This window comes from Oncorhynchus kisutch, linkage group LG28 (assembly GCF_002021735.2).
Source record: "Oncorhynchus kisutch isolate 150728-3 linkage group LG28, Okis_V2, whole genome shotgun sequence".
In the NCBI taxonomy this organism is placed as follows: Eukaryota; Metazoa; Chordata; class Actinopteri; order Salmoniformes; family Salmonidae; genus Oncorhynchus; species Oncorhynchus kisutch.
The window spans coordinates 107,814-123,537 of NC_034201.2; the positions used below are offsets into that span (position 1 = coordinate 107,814).

The window sequence follows — 15,724 nt, forward strand, 5'->3', positions numbered from 1 at the left end:
CTGCCTACAACATCCTCCAGCATGACCGGTTTGGCGGTGGGTCAGTCATGGTGTGGGGTGGCATTTCTTTGGGGAGCCGCACAGCCCTCCATGTGCTCGCCAGAGGTAGCCTGACTGCCATTAGGTACCGAGATGAGATCCTCAGCCCCTTGTGAGACCATATGCTGGTGTGCAAGACAATGCTAGACCTCATGTGGCTGGAGTGTGTCAGCAGTTCCTGCAAGAGGAAGGCATTGATGCTATGGACTGGCCCGCCCGTTCCCCAGACCTGAATCCAATTGAGCACATCTGGGACATCATGTCTCGCTCCATCCACCAACGCCACGTTGCACCACAGACTGTCCAGGAGTTGGTGGATGATTTAGTCCAGGTCTGGGAGGAGATCCCTCAGGAGACCATCTGCCACTTCATCAGGAGCATGCCCAGGTGTTGTAGGGAGGTCATACAGGCACGTGGAGGCCACACACACTACTGAGCCTCATTTTGACTTGTTTTAAGGACATTACATCAAAGTTGGATCAACCTGTAGTGTGGTTTTCCACTTTAATTTTGAGTGTGACTCCAAATCCAGACCTCCATGGGTTGCTAAATTTGATTTCCATTGATCATTTTTGTGTGATTTTGTTGTCAGCACATTCAACTATGTAAAGAAAAAAGTATTTAATCAGAATATTTAATTCATTCAGATCTAGGATGTGTTATTTTAGTGTTCACTTTATTTTTTTGAGCAGTGTATATAATTGTATATATAATCCACAGGTAATTTGCCCTAGGTCCTCAATGTGTCACCCCTGATACTATATGACTGACTGAACTACAAGCGTTTAGTATTTCACTCGCACTACTAAGGTCCACTCTAAGTTTCAATTTCAACATGGTTTTCCTGTTCAGTGTTAGAGTGGGAACATCCCTGGATTGAAGAGACCTTAACATTCCAGAAGGGGAGAATTGGTGCTAAAATGGTGAGGACTTGTCTAAGCTGAGGCTGGATGATGGTGCACCTTCCAAATACACGTTTGTATATGAATGTCGGCTAGCACCGTATCAATATATTGTGAGATATCACTCATCTTTGACCTCTGACCCCATCAGGTGATAGGAGGTGTTCAAATGCATTGCTCGTATAAATCAATGAATGATATTTAAATGTTTGGGGAATGTAGTAGTAGTAGGAGCAGTAGTAGTAGTAGTCTAGTTATCCTATATAACACAAGACGTGTCTACTTTCACCACACATGACGAATAATCATCCCATTGGAGAAAATAAACCTATAGAATTACGTCAAATAAACCTAGCCATATCTGTCACCATAACTTTAGATTTCACAAGACATCGGGCCTTTTGGGGGAAGGACAGTGGTTGATGGAGAGTGGAATCTGCTGGAGGATTTTGCAATGCTCAGGCAGCTTTACCAGCTTCACGGTTCACTGCATGAGTGGCCTCAACCTATTTGACAACCCCAGTCCTCAAAGAAGCCAAGTTCAACTCATACCTACCTCCCCATGGACCCTGGCTGCTGTGGTTCCTGCTGGCATCCCTCAGTCTGTTTGTCCTATGTGGCCCGATCTGCTGAGTTCAAGGCAGGGATAGTGGGACCTTGGAAATGTGACCCTCTGTTTGCTAAGGTCCTGCCTCAGACTGCAGCGCGGCTAACTATGGAGACGATCGACAATGTCCCCTCACTGTCTCTGGGTGCCACCTTCGAGTATGTCATCATCGTTGAGGACTGCCAGACATCCATGCCACTCAAGGGTTGCCTAGGCCACTAGTCACAGGCTAATGCCTTCCTGGGCCCTGTCAACCCTGGCTACGGTGAAGCAGCCTCTTTATTCTTGGGCCTGTGTGAACTATGAGCTGGATGATCGAAGCAGGGCACCTTACCTCAGCACGGTGAGACACTTCCGCTGAGCACACATAGGGATCATCTCCTCGGCTGAGGATGTGTATGGGTGGACGCAGTCAGTATGGTGGCCAATGCCCATTGCAACCATCGTGGTATCCACAGACAAGGACCTTGCTAGCATACGACTGGCTCTCACTAGGGTCCAGAGAGCAGAAAACAGTACTGTTTTTTCATTGTGGTTTTTCTTTCAGTACAACTACTATTTGTCCACCATTAACTACTATTAGTACTACAATCAGTACCAGAGACAGTATAAAAAGACAACTACTACTGTGTCGCAACTGCTACTATTACTACTAACCTATTGTGTGGTTGTGTTTGTGTTCCCTATAAATCGGTAGTGATCCTCGGCATGCACTCTGTGCTGATTGGAGGGCGCAACCAGAGGTTGCTGTTGGAGACTGCTCTGGACATGCATCTGACGGACGGTCCCTCGTGTTCATCCCCTACAACACGCTGCCCTACAGCCTGCCCTACAAGGACGTGCACTACCGCACCCTCATCAACCACGGCAAGCCGCGGAGAGCACGCAACGCTGTCTTGACCGCCACCATGAACTCAGAGGAAAACTCCTCCTACAAGACACATCAAGCTCCACCAGGTACAGCTGAATGAGCTGAGGAGATCTGGGGCTAAAGGGTTTTTTCATGAATAGCCAGAGTTTGGGCTAAATCAGATCGTTGGGAGTGTCCCTGGTTTTGAATATTTGCATTTGTGTTACATCAGTATGTTCTTATATCCTTTTCCACATTCCCCCTCTGTTTGGTACCGTCTACAGCTCTATCCTCTTCATGGCTAACGCTATGCAGTGTGCGTGACGTTGGGTAGTCGATGTCTGGAGCCGACCTGGTGCGCAACTCCAGAAATATGTATTTCTATGGGTTCCGCCAGTGTGTCGGGGACCAATGGCTCCGGGGCCAGCCTACTGGAGTATGTGGTGCTGGACACAGATAGGCAGTCCTGGCCTCTGCAAAAACACATAGGGTATGGGGGGTTAAACGCAGACAAAGGAACACACACACTAACACACTGCCCTCACTCACGCCCACACACACACACACACACCAGCAAAACAGGAAGAGAAGGTCACCATCTGTTCATAGAGAAGACATCTTTCTCTAGAGGAAAGTGGAACAGAGAATTAGAACAGGGTGTGGTGGTGGAATGTTGATATAGTTTGTGGTAACTTCAGGAAGCTGAGGGTAATTTTTTAAAATCAGGCAAATGCTACATTTACTATATGATGTTCTAATATTACGATTCTCCTCTCAGTTGGACTCTAGTTATCATGACTCAAGGCGAGACCCAGACACAGACACAGGAGGCAGATGGTTGGAGTTTAAGATGTTTAATCATCCAAAAGGAGTAGGCAATAGAATGGTCGTGGACAGGCAAAGAGGTCATAACCAGATCAGAGTCCAGGAGGTACAGAGTGGCAGACGGGCTCGAGGTCAAGGCAGGCAGAATGGTCAGGCAGGCGGGTACAGAGTCCAGAGTCCGTGACACTAGTACTGCATTAGGTATTTCCACATATTGCATTTTTTTTAAACAGCTGGTAATAGCAGCAACACCTCCCTACTGTCTGCTGAAGGTAGGGATCGCTCATCCAATCACAACCCCCGACACAATCAAAAACAGGTTTAACAGTTTAGTTTAATATGCGTGAGTGATTCAGGCTTCATTTGAATGTGTGTACATATACGTGGTCAGTTGCATGCCTGGTCCCAATGCTCTCTTCCCGTCTGTCAAATATCATCCAGAAGGTGAGAAACCCTCCTCCACTATGCTGTGGTGTCACCAGACCACGTCCACCCTGGAGTGTGTCCTTCTGATGAAACAGTGCTGGAACGAACAGGCAGACAGGCGCACTTTGATGACATCTTTGACCGGGTACCTTAGCCTGGAGACATCCGAGGCATCAAAAACAGCTCACAATCGGCGTCTTCATGAAATCAAGAAAGAAACAAACATTTGACTAAGGGAACCTTTTGTCAGTGAAATTTCAATCAATTTCACAATTCATTTAACCCTGTTCCCAATCAATCCCAGTTTAAGAACATTAACAAAAGGGAGGGAGGCCAACATTCTAGACGCTGTGCTGTGGATCCTGGAGCAGTACTCCTCTAGCACGGAGGAGCTGATCCGAGAGAGCTGGAGATAGAGCAACAGAAGACTGAGAAACTACTCACTCAGAAGCTGCCTCCATGACTAACAGACAACAACAACACACACCCTCAAAGAAACTGTCTAGGATGTACACGTTTATCCAGTTTCAATTGAATAGGGCCCTAAGTGGTGTGTTTCAGTCAACAGGAAAGCGTAAGTCCTCTCAACTGTCACCAGAAATCACAATATGGCTAAAATATGAAGCAATTATAATTCAACTCCTCAGTGTCCTGGTGCTCTTTTTTCTCCTAGATACTCAGGTCATTCAGAGCCAGGTACCTATCCTCTTGCTCCTCCGCATTCTTCGCTCTCATGGTGAAGTTCTCATCCTTCGTGCACAGGCCTATCAGGTGCTTGTGGTTAGGGATTTCTACACTTGTGCCAAAGTTGTCATCAACACTGACTTTGTGTAACATCATATCAAACTGACTACTCCTGCATGCCTTTTTCATGTATACTGGACAAATATATAAACGTGACGGTTTCGTAGCTCACCTCGTCGTACTTCTCATCCAAACAGTGATTTGTATGTGTCGGATGTCACTGGTTTATCCTGCTTTTGAATTGATTAATACATTGTAAACCAGATTGTGAATACTCAGCCTCGTTGTCTATAGAATGAGAAATAAATAAATGGAAGTTATTTCTTCTCATTTGAATTATTCATATTGAAAATGTCTGTAATGTTTATTTTCTTTTGGTGGTTGTTGCTACACTTGGAGAACATATTCCTATAGCTCCTTGCCAAGAAGTTGGTTTTGTATTGGTTGTCAATTTGAATATACTTTTTGTGTGGGCCTTACTGATGTCTTTTTCGTGAGTCAGGAGAGGGGGGGGTTTATTTTCTTATATTTCACAGGGCATGTACTGGAAAGTTGCTCTGTACCTGTATGGAAGTCATCACTTTTGGGTTCTGAAAAAAATAATAATAATAACTGTTTCGTATTGGATTGCCACGTATTGGATATCACCCTTTTATGCCTGAGATAGGATTATACCATTAAAAGAAAGAAAATGCTGTTATCCACAGCTTGTCTTCATTTACTGGGTTAGATGAAAACCAGTAATACTAGAACCATTATAATTCAGTTGTCACCACAGGCTATCATCTTCAGTACTAATACAGTGGGCTGCAGGGACAATCAATAACCATCATAGAACCACAATTCATTTACATGGGGGGGAGGGGTATTCCACACCAATACCTTGGGAAAACCCTTATTCTAACCATTGAATAACATACATATATTTAAGAGAGGCACTTTTCTTAAGTTATTTGTTGAATGTTTGTATTTTAACCCTGGGAGAAAAAAAATGTGTCTGCATATTTGCTGTCTCCTGGCGTCAGGAGGTAGTGTGTAATGAGGAGATATCATCCTCACCCCTGTCTTCACCTACTGTAGGACCCTGGCTTTGTTTCCTAGTTACAACATCAAAATGAGACAGTGCCAGCTTGTATTTACGGTGTACATCACGTTTCTGCCTTCATTTGCTCACTTTGTTTTGAGTTGTTGTCCAGAATCTTTTCTGATCTTTTTTTGCAAAGTGGTAAGCAGTTAATGCTTGGTGTTGTTCTGAGGCACTTCTACAGCACAGTATGGAAGATGGTGGCCAAGGGAATCAACCCAATCGCCATCATCCGCTGGACTGGGCGGAGGGGGGAGCTGGTCACACGTTAAGGATCTCAAACTCCTCTTCAGACTCAAACAGCTTGTCGGACGATTCGATGAACTCTGTTCAAAAAGAGAACACGACAGTAATCCGTTTGACACGGCACACTCGATTTAGTTTGTAGGTTGCAGTTGAGATTAAACACCACATAGAAGTTTCAATACGGTTCAAGTAATAAGAAGCAGTCATGCACCTATAAATAAATACACTTCCTGTAATCTCAAAACAATATAGAGAAATAAGAGTGGAAGCTGGATACCCGTATCCCTATAATTATTTGCAGCCAGAATTAGTTATTGGTGTAATATTATGGTTCTGTCTGGTGACATAGCTCATACCTGCCCCTGTGGTCTGAACCTCTGGTTTGGTGGGAGGAACGAAGGGGGGCCAGTGGGGCGGGTGATTCTCCACCAGCTCAAACATCCGCAGGTTCCTCTTAATCTGGATCTTCTTAAAAAAAGGACAAGAACACGGGTCTCAATCACAAGAGAATAACCTCCATCTGCATTGACGTGTGACTTGAGTGGATGACTCTTACCTGCTGGACCAGGTTACACCAACTGTCAAAGTCATCCTCACTCTTACAAAAAAATCCCTTGGAAAAGAAAAAAAAGAATCGAATTTTGATTTGGCAAAATCATCACCACTGTACACAAAATTCACATTGGAACAACACTTTAGAACATGCCACTTGAAAAAAAGAATCATTTTAACTATGCAAACAAGGCCCGTGAGGTGTGTGGGTTCAGCTCTCACCAGGGCCACAGAGGGGTCCAGGTTGGTGATCTTCATGCGGCGTGGACTCCTCAGACAGTGGTAGCTCTGGTCGTCCACTCCGCTGCCAGCCTCTGACTCCACGGCTGACTGGGTGGTGTGGGGGTCCAGGTAGATCAGCTCCTCTCCTGAAGGACACATACAGGCCTGGCTGAACACAGTGGCTTGACAACTCACAGGTTTGGCTTATTTTTTTGCTTCCTTTTTGGGAACCTTCACTTACAGCTTCCTCTTAGACTCACCTACAAATCCGATGAAGTAATAGGCCAGATTGGGCTTTCCTCCCAGCACACCACAGGATTGTGGTATTTTAAAACACTCCTGAATGGGAGAACACAGAGTGAGACCAGTATAACTATTTAAAAGGCAACAGTAACTACAGGAATATTCTAGTTTAGTATCAATTGAATAAGAACAGAATAATTAATTGTACCTTGAGGGCCTGGATGTAGACAGGGTTGATGTGGTTGATTCCCAAACGGAGAGGTATGACCAGCAGCAGGGGCCTCCAGTCAGAACGAGACTGGGATTGAGAATGTGGACACATCGTGGCTCTGTTCCCGTGCGTGTGCAAACAGGCTTGCTCTGGTGTTTGTCCAGAGGTGAAGGGTTCCCCCCAGCCACAGGGTCTGGGCCGCAATCTGCTCCCTCTGCTTGCCTGGCGACACTGCTTCTCTGGAGAGGATATGGAAAGAAAACATTTGTGTCCTTTTGGCATCCTATACAGAACTCTCAGATGGTAAGAGTTCAACAAGTGAGGGGAAGAAAAACGTACTGATGTCCTCGATCACCACCGTGTTGTCCATTGACACATACACAGCAAGAGAATTCCAGTCATCAAATAGTGCAAGTTTCCTGAGGAGAGATAACCGGTTTCTTATTCGTGGCCCAAACTTATTTTAACTTGAAGTCTTGAAGTCACTGAGTCCACTGATTACTGATCTTTTCAATGTTCCGTAATCAATATTCAGAAATGAATTGATCAGTCGTAAAACATGCTCATAAAATACTTACTTGAGTACTTGCGCAACTGTGTTTGGGCCATACCACTCTCCCACAGACTTCCCTTCACCGACTCCCATCTGAGCTGCAAGCAGGTAAAAGGCAAACAAAGTTCACTGCAAAGGTCATGGCTCCTTTCTAGCCTGTCTAACCTGTCGCCTATTCATCAGACTATTTGATATTCTTTCTTCAAGTTACACCTTTTTACTTTGAGGACCGGTCCTCTAGAAAATTATAGGAATGTGAGAGAATTTTTGTTTTGTTTTTGATCTGCTGATTCATGGTAGGTGTGGTCAGGGCAGGGTGTGGTTAAGGCAGGGTTAGCTTATGACTCAGTCTTACCCATTTGGTGTACGGAGTAACAGCTGTCTTTCTTATCCAGGAAACAGTGGAGGATACGATGGTACTCCTCTGGCTGTCCTCCCTCTGCCCTCCAACGCCAGGCTACAACAGGAAGACAGGCCACAATCACTGTGCCATTCTGACATAGCCATGCTACAGATGCTATGGTCAGGGAATACAGGACTAGTAAAGGCCCAGTGCACTACTTTTATGAGAAAAAAAACAATTTTTCACAACAGCAAAAAAAAAAAAATCTGATTTTTCAGGGGGTGCTGCAGCACCCTCATCACCCCTCATTCCCGCAGCTATGCATTCTGATACCCTTTCTCTTTCTCACTGTTGAATTGATTACATAGTACTATACATATCATGACCTATTTGGGATCCTCAAAATCTCTCCCCCAGATGAATAATTCACACATAAAACACCCCTTTCCTGATGCAGTTCCATAGATCCCCACCCCATACAGCTATGTGCACGACTCCTGAGACATCCTCCTCACCTCGTCCCAGCTGTGAGCAGACCAGGGCCTGTGCAAGAATCATCTGCCCACACCGTAGCATGCATCCCCAGCCTGTATCTGAAGAGGGGCCTGTTCCGCCTACAGACCAAGCAAAGATAGACACTTAACCGTTAAAGCAACTAGCCATCAATTGGATGTCACAATAACATCTGCCCGTTTCACTCACCTATGGGAGAGAATTTTTTCCTGTAGGTGAACCATAGCCGCGAGTGAACGTCTGATAGGAGTTTTGTCTTTTCTGTGACCACACAACAAGAAGCACCGTCAAGCCCTTTATTCTGCTTCTTTTTCCACATATAAAATCACAATCTAACTGCTGGAAGATGCCGGCCTACCTGTTTTAACATTGTAACACTCTCCTAAAACCCACACAGGTTCATCGGTGTCAGGCAAGTCTTCAAGGAATTCAGAAAACACATTTATCTGGTTTTCATACTTGGCTAATACTGAAACGAGACATGGAAAATGGGAGACATAAAAGAAGACGTGTCAATAAACATATATGATGTGATACACCAGTTCATAGAGTTCATATACAAGAAGTTTGTGGTTGTTGGGTTGTTATTTAGCTGCAAATTGATATAATAATTTAGGTTTGCTGGAATTATTAGACATGCAGGTTGGTTTGTTGTTTCCACCACTATTTGTAGATGTCTGATAACACACAGTGTAGGCTGTACACTAGATCTCAAAAACCCTTCTCCGTATGAAGCATTTGCCACCATTGCATTTGCCCAGATTTGGCTCTGTGTAAACTACAAATCCATGCTGCGTTTTAACGTTTAGAAACGTCAATAATCATCGCTTTACGAAACGTTTTTCGAAAACATATGCTCATACGGCCCTTCATCTTTCATGTCAGCGAGAAAGAATCTTTAGGTGTTGTACAGACCCCATATACTGACAAACAGTACACTGCACCCCCAGTTAGAGACAATAATGCTTGGACTGAAAATATGGTCGGAGGTGCCGTATGAATGGTGTGACCGCAATCGCGGAGCCTCGTGTCACACAGAGGCTGTGCGCCTCTCAAAATGCTCTGTGAAGTGCAAGAAGTATGAATACCCTGCTGAGGCCGTATCACCGTAAATGCTGCACGGCCAATGCAGACGTTGGATTGACCATGCAGCACCTTTCAGCTTACACACAAGTGTTCCGAGCATGCTAGATAGCTAATTAGCGGTTTACATGTGGGATGCACTGTTGAGCGCTACATCCCGAGGGGTTCCTGCTGATTATAAAGGCGATTGTGACAGCTGGTTAAATGGCGTATGTCAGGAGAAGTGCAGTATTATCATAAGGAGACTTACACTTGGAATATGGAGGAGGAATTGGGGGGGGGTGTATCGGAGGTGGTAGGTGTGGTGCCCGGTCTAGCACCGAGGGTCAGGATAAAGATGAGTCTGTGACAGTAGGAGTGAAGTTTTTGGAGAAAGTGGACCCTAGCCTTTTGGCTCATCCATTTGAGATTTCAGGGTGGGTCAATTACAGAGTTGGGTGCTGTGGAATCTGTGAGGGTAATCAGAAGTGGTCTTGTGCTAATTATATGTGTTTCTGCTGGTCAGGGGGAGTAGGTGCTCCATGTTAAACTAATGAGGGCAAGAGATGTGAATTATTATGCTCTCAAGAAAAGGGTGCCATTGAAAGGAGTGATTACTGGGGTAGCAGTAAATGTGAAAGCTGACCAACTGAAGGGGAAGATTCCCAGTGTTTGTGATGCTTGTCGTGAGTGGCACCAAGTGGAGAATCAGAATACATTGTCTGTTCTTTTGAGTTTTGATGTCGAGTCTGCCCGACAAAGTGATGTTAGGATATATTTAAAAAAAATGTATTTCACCTTTATTTAACCAGGTAGGCTAGTTGAGAACAAGTTCTCATTTGCAACTGCGACCTGGCCAAGATAAAGCATAGCAGTGTGAACAGACAACACAGAGTTACACATGGAGTAAACAATAAACAAAGTTAATATAACAAAGTTAAATATAAGTTATCCTGTACGAGCCTTTGACCCGAATACATTACACTGTTACAGGTGTCAAGCTTATGGGCATGTGGCAGCAATGTGTTGGAGGAAGGTTCCTAGGTGTGAGAAGTGTGCAGAAGGGCATGAGACAAAGGAATGTGTACCATTGGGGAAAGTAGTGATATGTGTTAATTGTAGGGGTGCCCATGGGGCTGGGGATCAGAAATGTCCCTTGCGAGAGAGTTGAAGTTTCCAGGGTTAGAGTAGTGCAAAAGTTGTTATATGCTGAGGCAGTGAAGAAAGTAGAGGAAGATGGGTCAATGAGGAGGGATCCTGAGAGGAGTGGTGTGAGTAGTAGATCTGTACCAGTACAGAGGGATAAATAAACAAGTGATATGTTTCAGTAAGATTGGATTTTTGGAATTTATAGTAATGGTTATCAACTGTACTGAAGGGATGGAACGTAAGGCGCAGAAAATAGGTTGTGGTGGCAGCTGCAGAGAGGTATTTGGGTGTGCGAGACTTGATTTCAGAAGATGTACAGGGTGTGTTAAGGGGTGGTGTCCCATCTTTTCAGGATGTTGGCCTGAAGTAGGACTACAGTATGTATTATTATGGTATTATTATACTTTTTTTTGTGAGTGTAGTGTTAGATGGTAGGGTATTTGTTGTAATTGTTTTTTGTAGAGATTTTTTTTTTTTTAGCAAAGCATAAAGGGAGGTTATACTCCAGTCTAATAGGTGGCGGTAATGCAACATGTATTAGATGCCAAACGCCATTAAACCATTAAAGAAGATAGCTAATTAGCACAGTTGGCGGCCCATGTCTTCTGTAAACTAGCGGTGAAGAAATGGCCGTGTGGGAACACTAACCCTATAAAAGCCATGTAGTAATATACCTTGTACCGCAAGCCATGCGTGTTAATGTTTTGAGCAAGCGTCGGAGCTCTTATTAACAAAACTCCCCTTGCCAGAAGACACTATCGTCAATAGGGCTAAAGTAGCGTCTACGAGTGTAGCTGTACACTACCGACTACAGTACAATACTGTGTGTGACCAAATTACCATAGTATCCTAACACTGAAATGTTCCACTGACAATGCCTCGCTTTTCAAAATGTTATGAAAGCCGCCGGGTAGACAAGTGAGCGAAACAGGCCACCAAGGAAACAACAATGGCTAAAACGTTCACATCAGCCAAGTTAATAACGACCAAACATCTTTAGAAAACATGTTTTTGGTTCAATGGCAGGAGGATCTGACCACATGTAAGGGACTAAATGAAAGGCGCATAATACGTGAATAAGGTATTTGTTTTAGTGGCTATTACCTGCCTCCATCCTTCGGCTGTCATTGGCGTTAAAAGGCAGTATACACGCATAGTGTAACCTATTGGATAATGTAGTTTAAATGCGTTTGTGATTCGTGACAACTAATAACATTTGAAAACATTCTAAACTACATCTACCAAAATGCCTTGTTCACAACGAATCAACGTGAGAGTTTCCAGACTGCAAAACATTACTTGACAGTCTGGTTTTTGTAGTTTTTTCACCCAATTAAAAAAAATGTTTATGGACATACTTAGATATGGCTAATTCCGATATGAAAAATATTCATTTTCGTTGTCTCAATTATTAAATGCGTGCACGTTGCTTTAAAACATAATCCTATTTTTACGTGCGTTTAGGCTACAATGTATATATCAGTCAAAAAACGTTCATGCCCTGTGCCAGAATGTGGCAGTGTAAGAGAGGATCAAAATCGTAGTGTTATGTATCACGGGTCAATTGTGACTGACTGATCTACAAATAATAATGAGTAGTTAGTTACGATGCAGTGTTCTTTGTAGATCAGTCAGTCGGCAGTCTTCTGCAATGTCGAACATGCTCCATTATCATTGTAGCAAGCTGCTTTGACAACATTCGCTACATTGTTGCCAGTGGCAGTAGCCTTACTGTACATGACGCCCCTAGTGGCCTGTCTCTCTAGCTAGCGTGAACCGCAATAGCAAGCCGTTTGATTAAAAGAAAACATCCTTTTGATACGTAATTTTATTGTTAATCCAAATAAGGATATAACATATAGTCATGAATCTTCGGGGATTCTTTCAAGACTTCAATCCCAGGTAACGTAAAGAGAAATCTAGCTGTTAAATTAACGTGTCGCGTTCGCGCTACCAGGAACTTAACGTTAGCGAACTAGCGAGGCTATCTGAACCGGTGAACCATTAGGACTTCTGACCCAACTAACGAACTAGCTAACATTAGCAAACTAATTTAGCTATTATATTGGGGAAGGACAGCATTAGCCAAGTTAGCAAACATTGACGTTAGCTAGCCAGCCTTGTTTTACAGTCGCTATTATTAGCTAGGTAACGTTTATTGTTTTTATGCCAACTAGCTAGATAACAAACCAGCTGAATAGTCGGAATGGCTGACTCCACTGAGCTCAGTTTCCTTGTTCTGGAATTGCATGGGGTGCACATTTTTGTACCAGCCTGCGCTAACATAATCTGATAAGTAGTAAACTCAATTTATTGCTGAGTAGACTCATGGTTGATGAAATTGTTTTTTTCCCTCCCTTCTCAGTAAATTCCTCATCTATGCCTGTCTGTTGCTGTTCTCTGTTCTACTGTCCTTGCGTCTGGATGGCATCATCCATTGGAGCTATTGGGCTGTGTTTGCCCCCATTTGGCTATGGAAGCTAATGGTTATCATCGGTGCCTCAGTTGGCACAGGCGTCTGGTCCCATAACCCACAGTACAGGTGTGCTTTTAATCCCAAATGCTTTTATGTTTTGTTTTGTTTTCCTGTCAGTGTGGCTGTCATTAGCTATCAATATGACGCTGTCTGGTTGCCATACCTATCACTGCTGACTAGTATGCCTTATTTACTGTGCCTGTTATGCTGGCAATGCAGGGCTGAGGGTGAAACCTGTGTGGAGTTCAAGGCCATGCTGATAGCGGTTGGGATCCACCTACTCCTGCTCACCTTTGAGGTTCTGGTGTGTGACCGTGTGGCGAGGGGCACCCACTTCTGGCTGCTGGTCTTCATGCCCCTCTTCTTTGTCTCGCCTGTCTCTGTTGCAGCATGTGTGTGGGGCTTCCGCCATGATCGCTCTCTAGAGGTCAGTCTGACATTTTTTATCAGTTACAAGGATGTTATTTTTCTCAAATAGAATATTTAGGCTAGATCTTGGTGATTTATAATAGATATATGTATCTATCTCCCTCATTTCCCCCCCTCACCCATTTTTTTCTGTTCTTCCTATCCCCTTGTATTAGTTGGAGATCTTGTGCTCGGTCAATATTCTCCAGTTTATCTTCATTGCCCTGCGACTGGATAAAATCATCAGTTGGCCATGGCTGGTAAGAGAACTACCTCCCTAATATTTAGGTCTGAAATATTATGGGAATTGAGTACGATATATAGCGAGTTGGAATGGAAATATACGTAGACATTCTGTTGATTTTTGTCGTCCAGGTCGTCTGTGTGCCACTGTGGATCCTCATGTCCTTCCTGTGCCTTGTGGTGCTCTACTACATGGTGTGGTCAGTGCTCTTTCTGCGGTCTATGGACGTCATCGCAGAGCAACGGCGCACTCACATCACCATGGCGATCAGCTGGATGACAATCGTTGTACCCTTGCTCACTTTTGAGGTATGTTGTCATGACATCCCCCCCCAGTTATTAGTGTGTTCAGAGAGTTAAGGAAGTTGGGACATTGTTATTGTTGTCTCTGTCATTGGCTCTTCAGATCCTGTTGGTCCATAAATTGGATGGCCACTACAGCTCCAGCTATGTGTCCGTTTTCGTACCTCTCTGGGTATCCCTGGTGACTCTGATGGCCACAACCTTTGGCCAGAAAGGAGGCAACCACTGTGAGTTATTCCTCAGACAGTGATAGCAGTGAATCCAGTCAGTGTATCTCTGTAAATGTTGCTTCAAGCTGTATTTGTTTTAACTGGGTTTTTCTCTCTTTTCTAACAGGGTGGTTTGGCATCCGAAAAGATTTCTGCCAGTTTCTTCTTGAGCTCTTTCCCTTCCTACGGGAGTATGGGAACGTTTCTTATGACCTGCACCATGAGGACCCTGAGGTGTGCGAGGAGATGCCTGCACACGACCCGCCAAAAATAGCCCCGATGTTCAGCAAAAAAAATGGTGTGGTGATCACACAGAGCCCAGGGAAGTACTTTGTGCCGCCTCCAAAACTGTGCATTGACATGCCTGACTAAATGAAAGCTTTGCAACAACTGCTCTAGTAGAGCTTTGATGGACTTCAAATGCACCAGACAGCTGGATAAGTATTTTTTACAACCACATATCGATTTTTTTATGGAAATGGAATGTTCTAGAAGGTTAAGTAGATACTTACCCCAAACGGCAAATCACTCCCTCAATATTGTTGTGCAGTATGGGTGCCCTGAAAAAACGTGAACAAAGGCTCCAAAAACACCCAAATATGGCCTTTTAGAAATGGCATATAACATTGCGGATAAAGTTCGGGATGATGCGATTTCACGTGTACATATCTAAATACCTGCGTCACTATACTGAGAGCTTTACCGTTTCTAAAGTAACCTATTTTGGTGTTTTTGGAGCATTCATGTTTTTTTCTGGCCATATTGCACAACGAGGATGAGGAAGTGATTTGCTGTTTGTGGTAAGTTTCTCAAAAACAAGTAGAATCACAAATAAAAAGGTAGCTGGACCCTTCTATAACATGCCATTTACATCAGAAATAGAGATTTGATTGTAAAAAAGAAGAAGAAGAGCATAGCTTTCCATGTAAGTCACTCCTAGTGAGTGATGGGACCTGGTGGGACCGGAATTTGGACATGTTTTTTTCTGAAAACAAAAATCCATGGCAGAGTATGTGGAACAAAAGGCACTCTTATATCAACGTGTGTTTTTCCATTGTATTGGCAGTGGAAATAATTAGTTTATTTTCATTGATTTTATGTGATATACTGTATAGTACTTTCTATTTTCCTTGTGATGTTCTGGCCGCCAACAAAATATCTCCAAAGCGTTCATCCTCTTTTATAATTCAGATATATCTTTCACCTTATTCCAGTTGAAGATACATTTTGTTGTATGTTTGTCAAATGACCCAAACCCTGATTTATTTGTATTTTTTTTGTATCAAAGCTCAAATACTATATGTTAAGATGACAACACGATCATGCTAATTAGTCTAACCTTTTTAAACCTAAGATTAGCTTGCTACTTGGGTATATTTGTTTATTAAATTATTTAACTTCTCTATTGTGAGGAACATTTGTTGTAATATAATAGCGTGTGTGTATATATAGTATTATTCCCTAACACCCATTTTTGTATTTGGATGGTTTGGTTTTGATTTCATAGGGTATTT

The 15,724-nt window shown here is 43.5% G+C and overlaps 2 protein-coding genes and 1 pseudogene across 8 annotated transcripts; 2 read left to right on the top strand and 1 right to left on the bottom strand.

Annotated features, from left to right (window-relative positions):
- The first annotated feature begins 1,026 nt into the window (after positions 1-1,026).
- LOC109872735 (retinal guanylyl cyclase 2-like) lies at positions 1,027-3,057 on the top strand (annotated as a pseudogene).
- A 482-nt stretch (positions 3,058-3,539) lies between these two features.
- LOC109872549 (cysteine protease ATG4A-like) lies at positions 3,540-11,798 on the bottom strand. 4 transcript variants are annotated; one of them, XR_004205955.1, is made up of 14 exons: positions 11,676-11,798; positions 8,719-8,829; positions 8,550-8,621; positions 8,363-8,461; positions 7,860-7,961; positions 7,530-7,602; positions 7,291-7,370; positions 6,949-7,190; positions 6,758-6,836; positions 6,498-6,643; positions 6,280-6,336; positions 6,080-6,188; positions 5,568-5,803; positions 3,540-3,846 (listed from the first exon to the last, which is right to left on the bottom strand). XR_004205955.1 is itself a non-coding variant. In XM_020463820.2 (13 exons), the coding sequence occupies exons 1-13, from the start codon at positions 11,683-11,685 to the stop codon at positions 5,739-5,741; spliced, it is 1,245 nt and encodes a 414-aa protein (XP_020319409.1). In that variant the 5' UTR covers positions 11,686-11,798; the 3' UTR covers positions 3,540-5,738. The 4 variants fall into 4 exon arrangements, 2 of the variants coding, with proteins under 2 accessions (XP_020319409.1, XP_020319408.1); XR_002252480.2 differs by having other exon boundaries at positions 6,080-6,191; XM_020463820.2 differs by having other exon boundaries at positions 3,540-5,803.
- A 281-nt stretch (positions 11,799-12,079) lies between these two features.
- LOC109872550 (transmembrane protein 185-like) lies at positions 12,080-15,613 on the top strand. 4 transcript variants are annotated; one of them, XM_020463821.2, is made up of 7 exons: positions 12,080-12,473; positions 12,937-13,113; positions 13,267-13,474; positions 13,632-13,715; positions 13,831-14,007; positions 14,105-14,228; positions 14,338-15,613. In XM_020463821.2, exons 1-7 carry the CDS (start codon positions 12,436-12,438, stop codon positions 14,580-14,582), a joined length of 1,053 nt encoding a protein of 350 aa, XP_020319410.1. In that variant the 5' UTR covers positions 12,080-12,435; the 3' UTR covers positions 14,583-15,613. The 4 variants fall into 4 exon arrangements, with proteins under 4 accessions (XP_020319410.1, XP_031663629.1, XP_031663630.1 ...); XM_031807769.1 differs by lacking the exon at positions 12,080-12,473 and adding an exon at positions 12,528-12,825; XM_031807770.1 differs by lacking the exon at positions 12,080-12,473 and adding an exon at positions 12,548-12,567.
- The last annotated feature ends 111 nt before the right edge of the window (positions 15,614-15,724 follow it).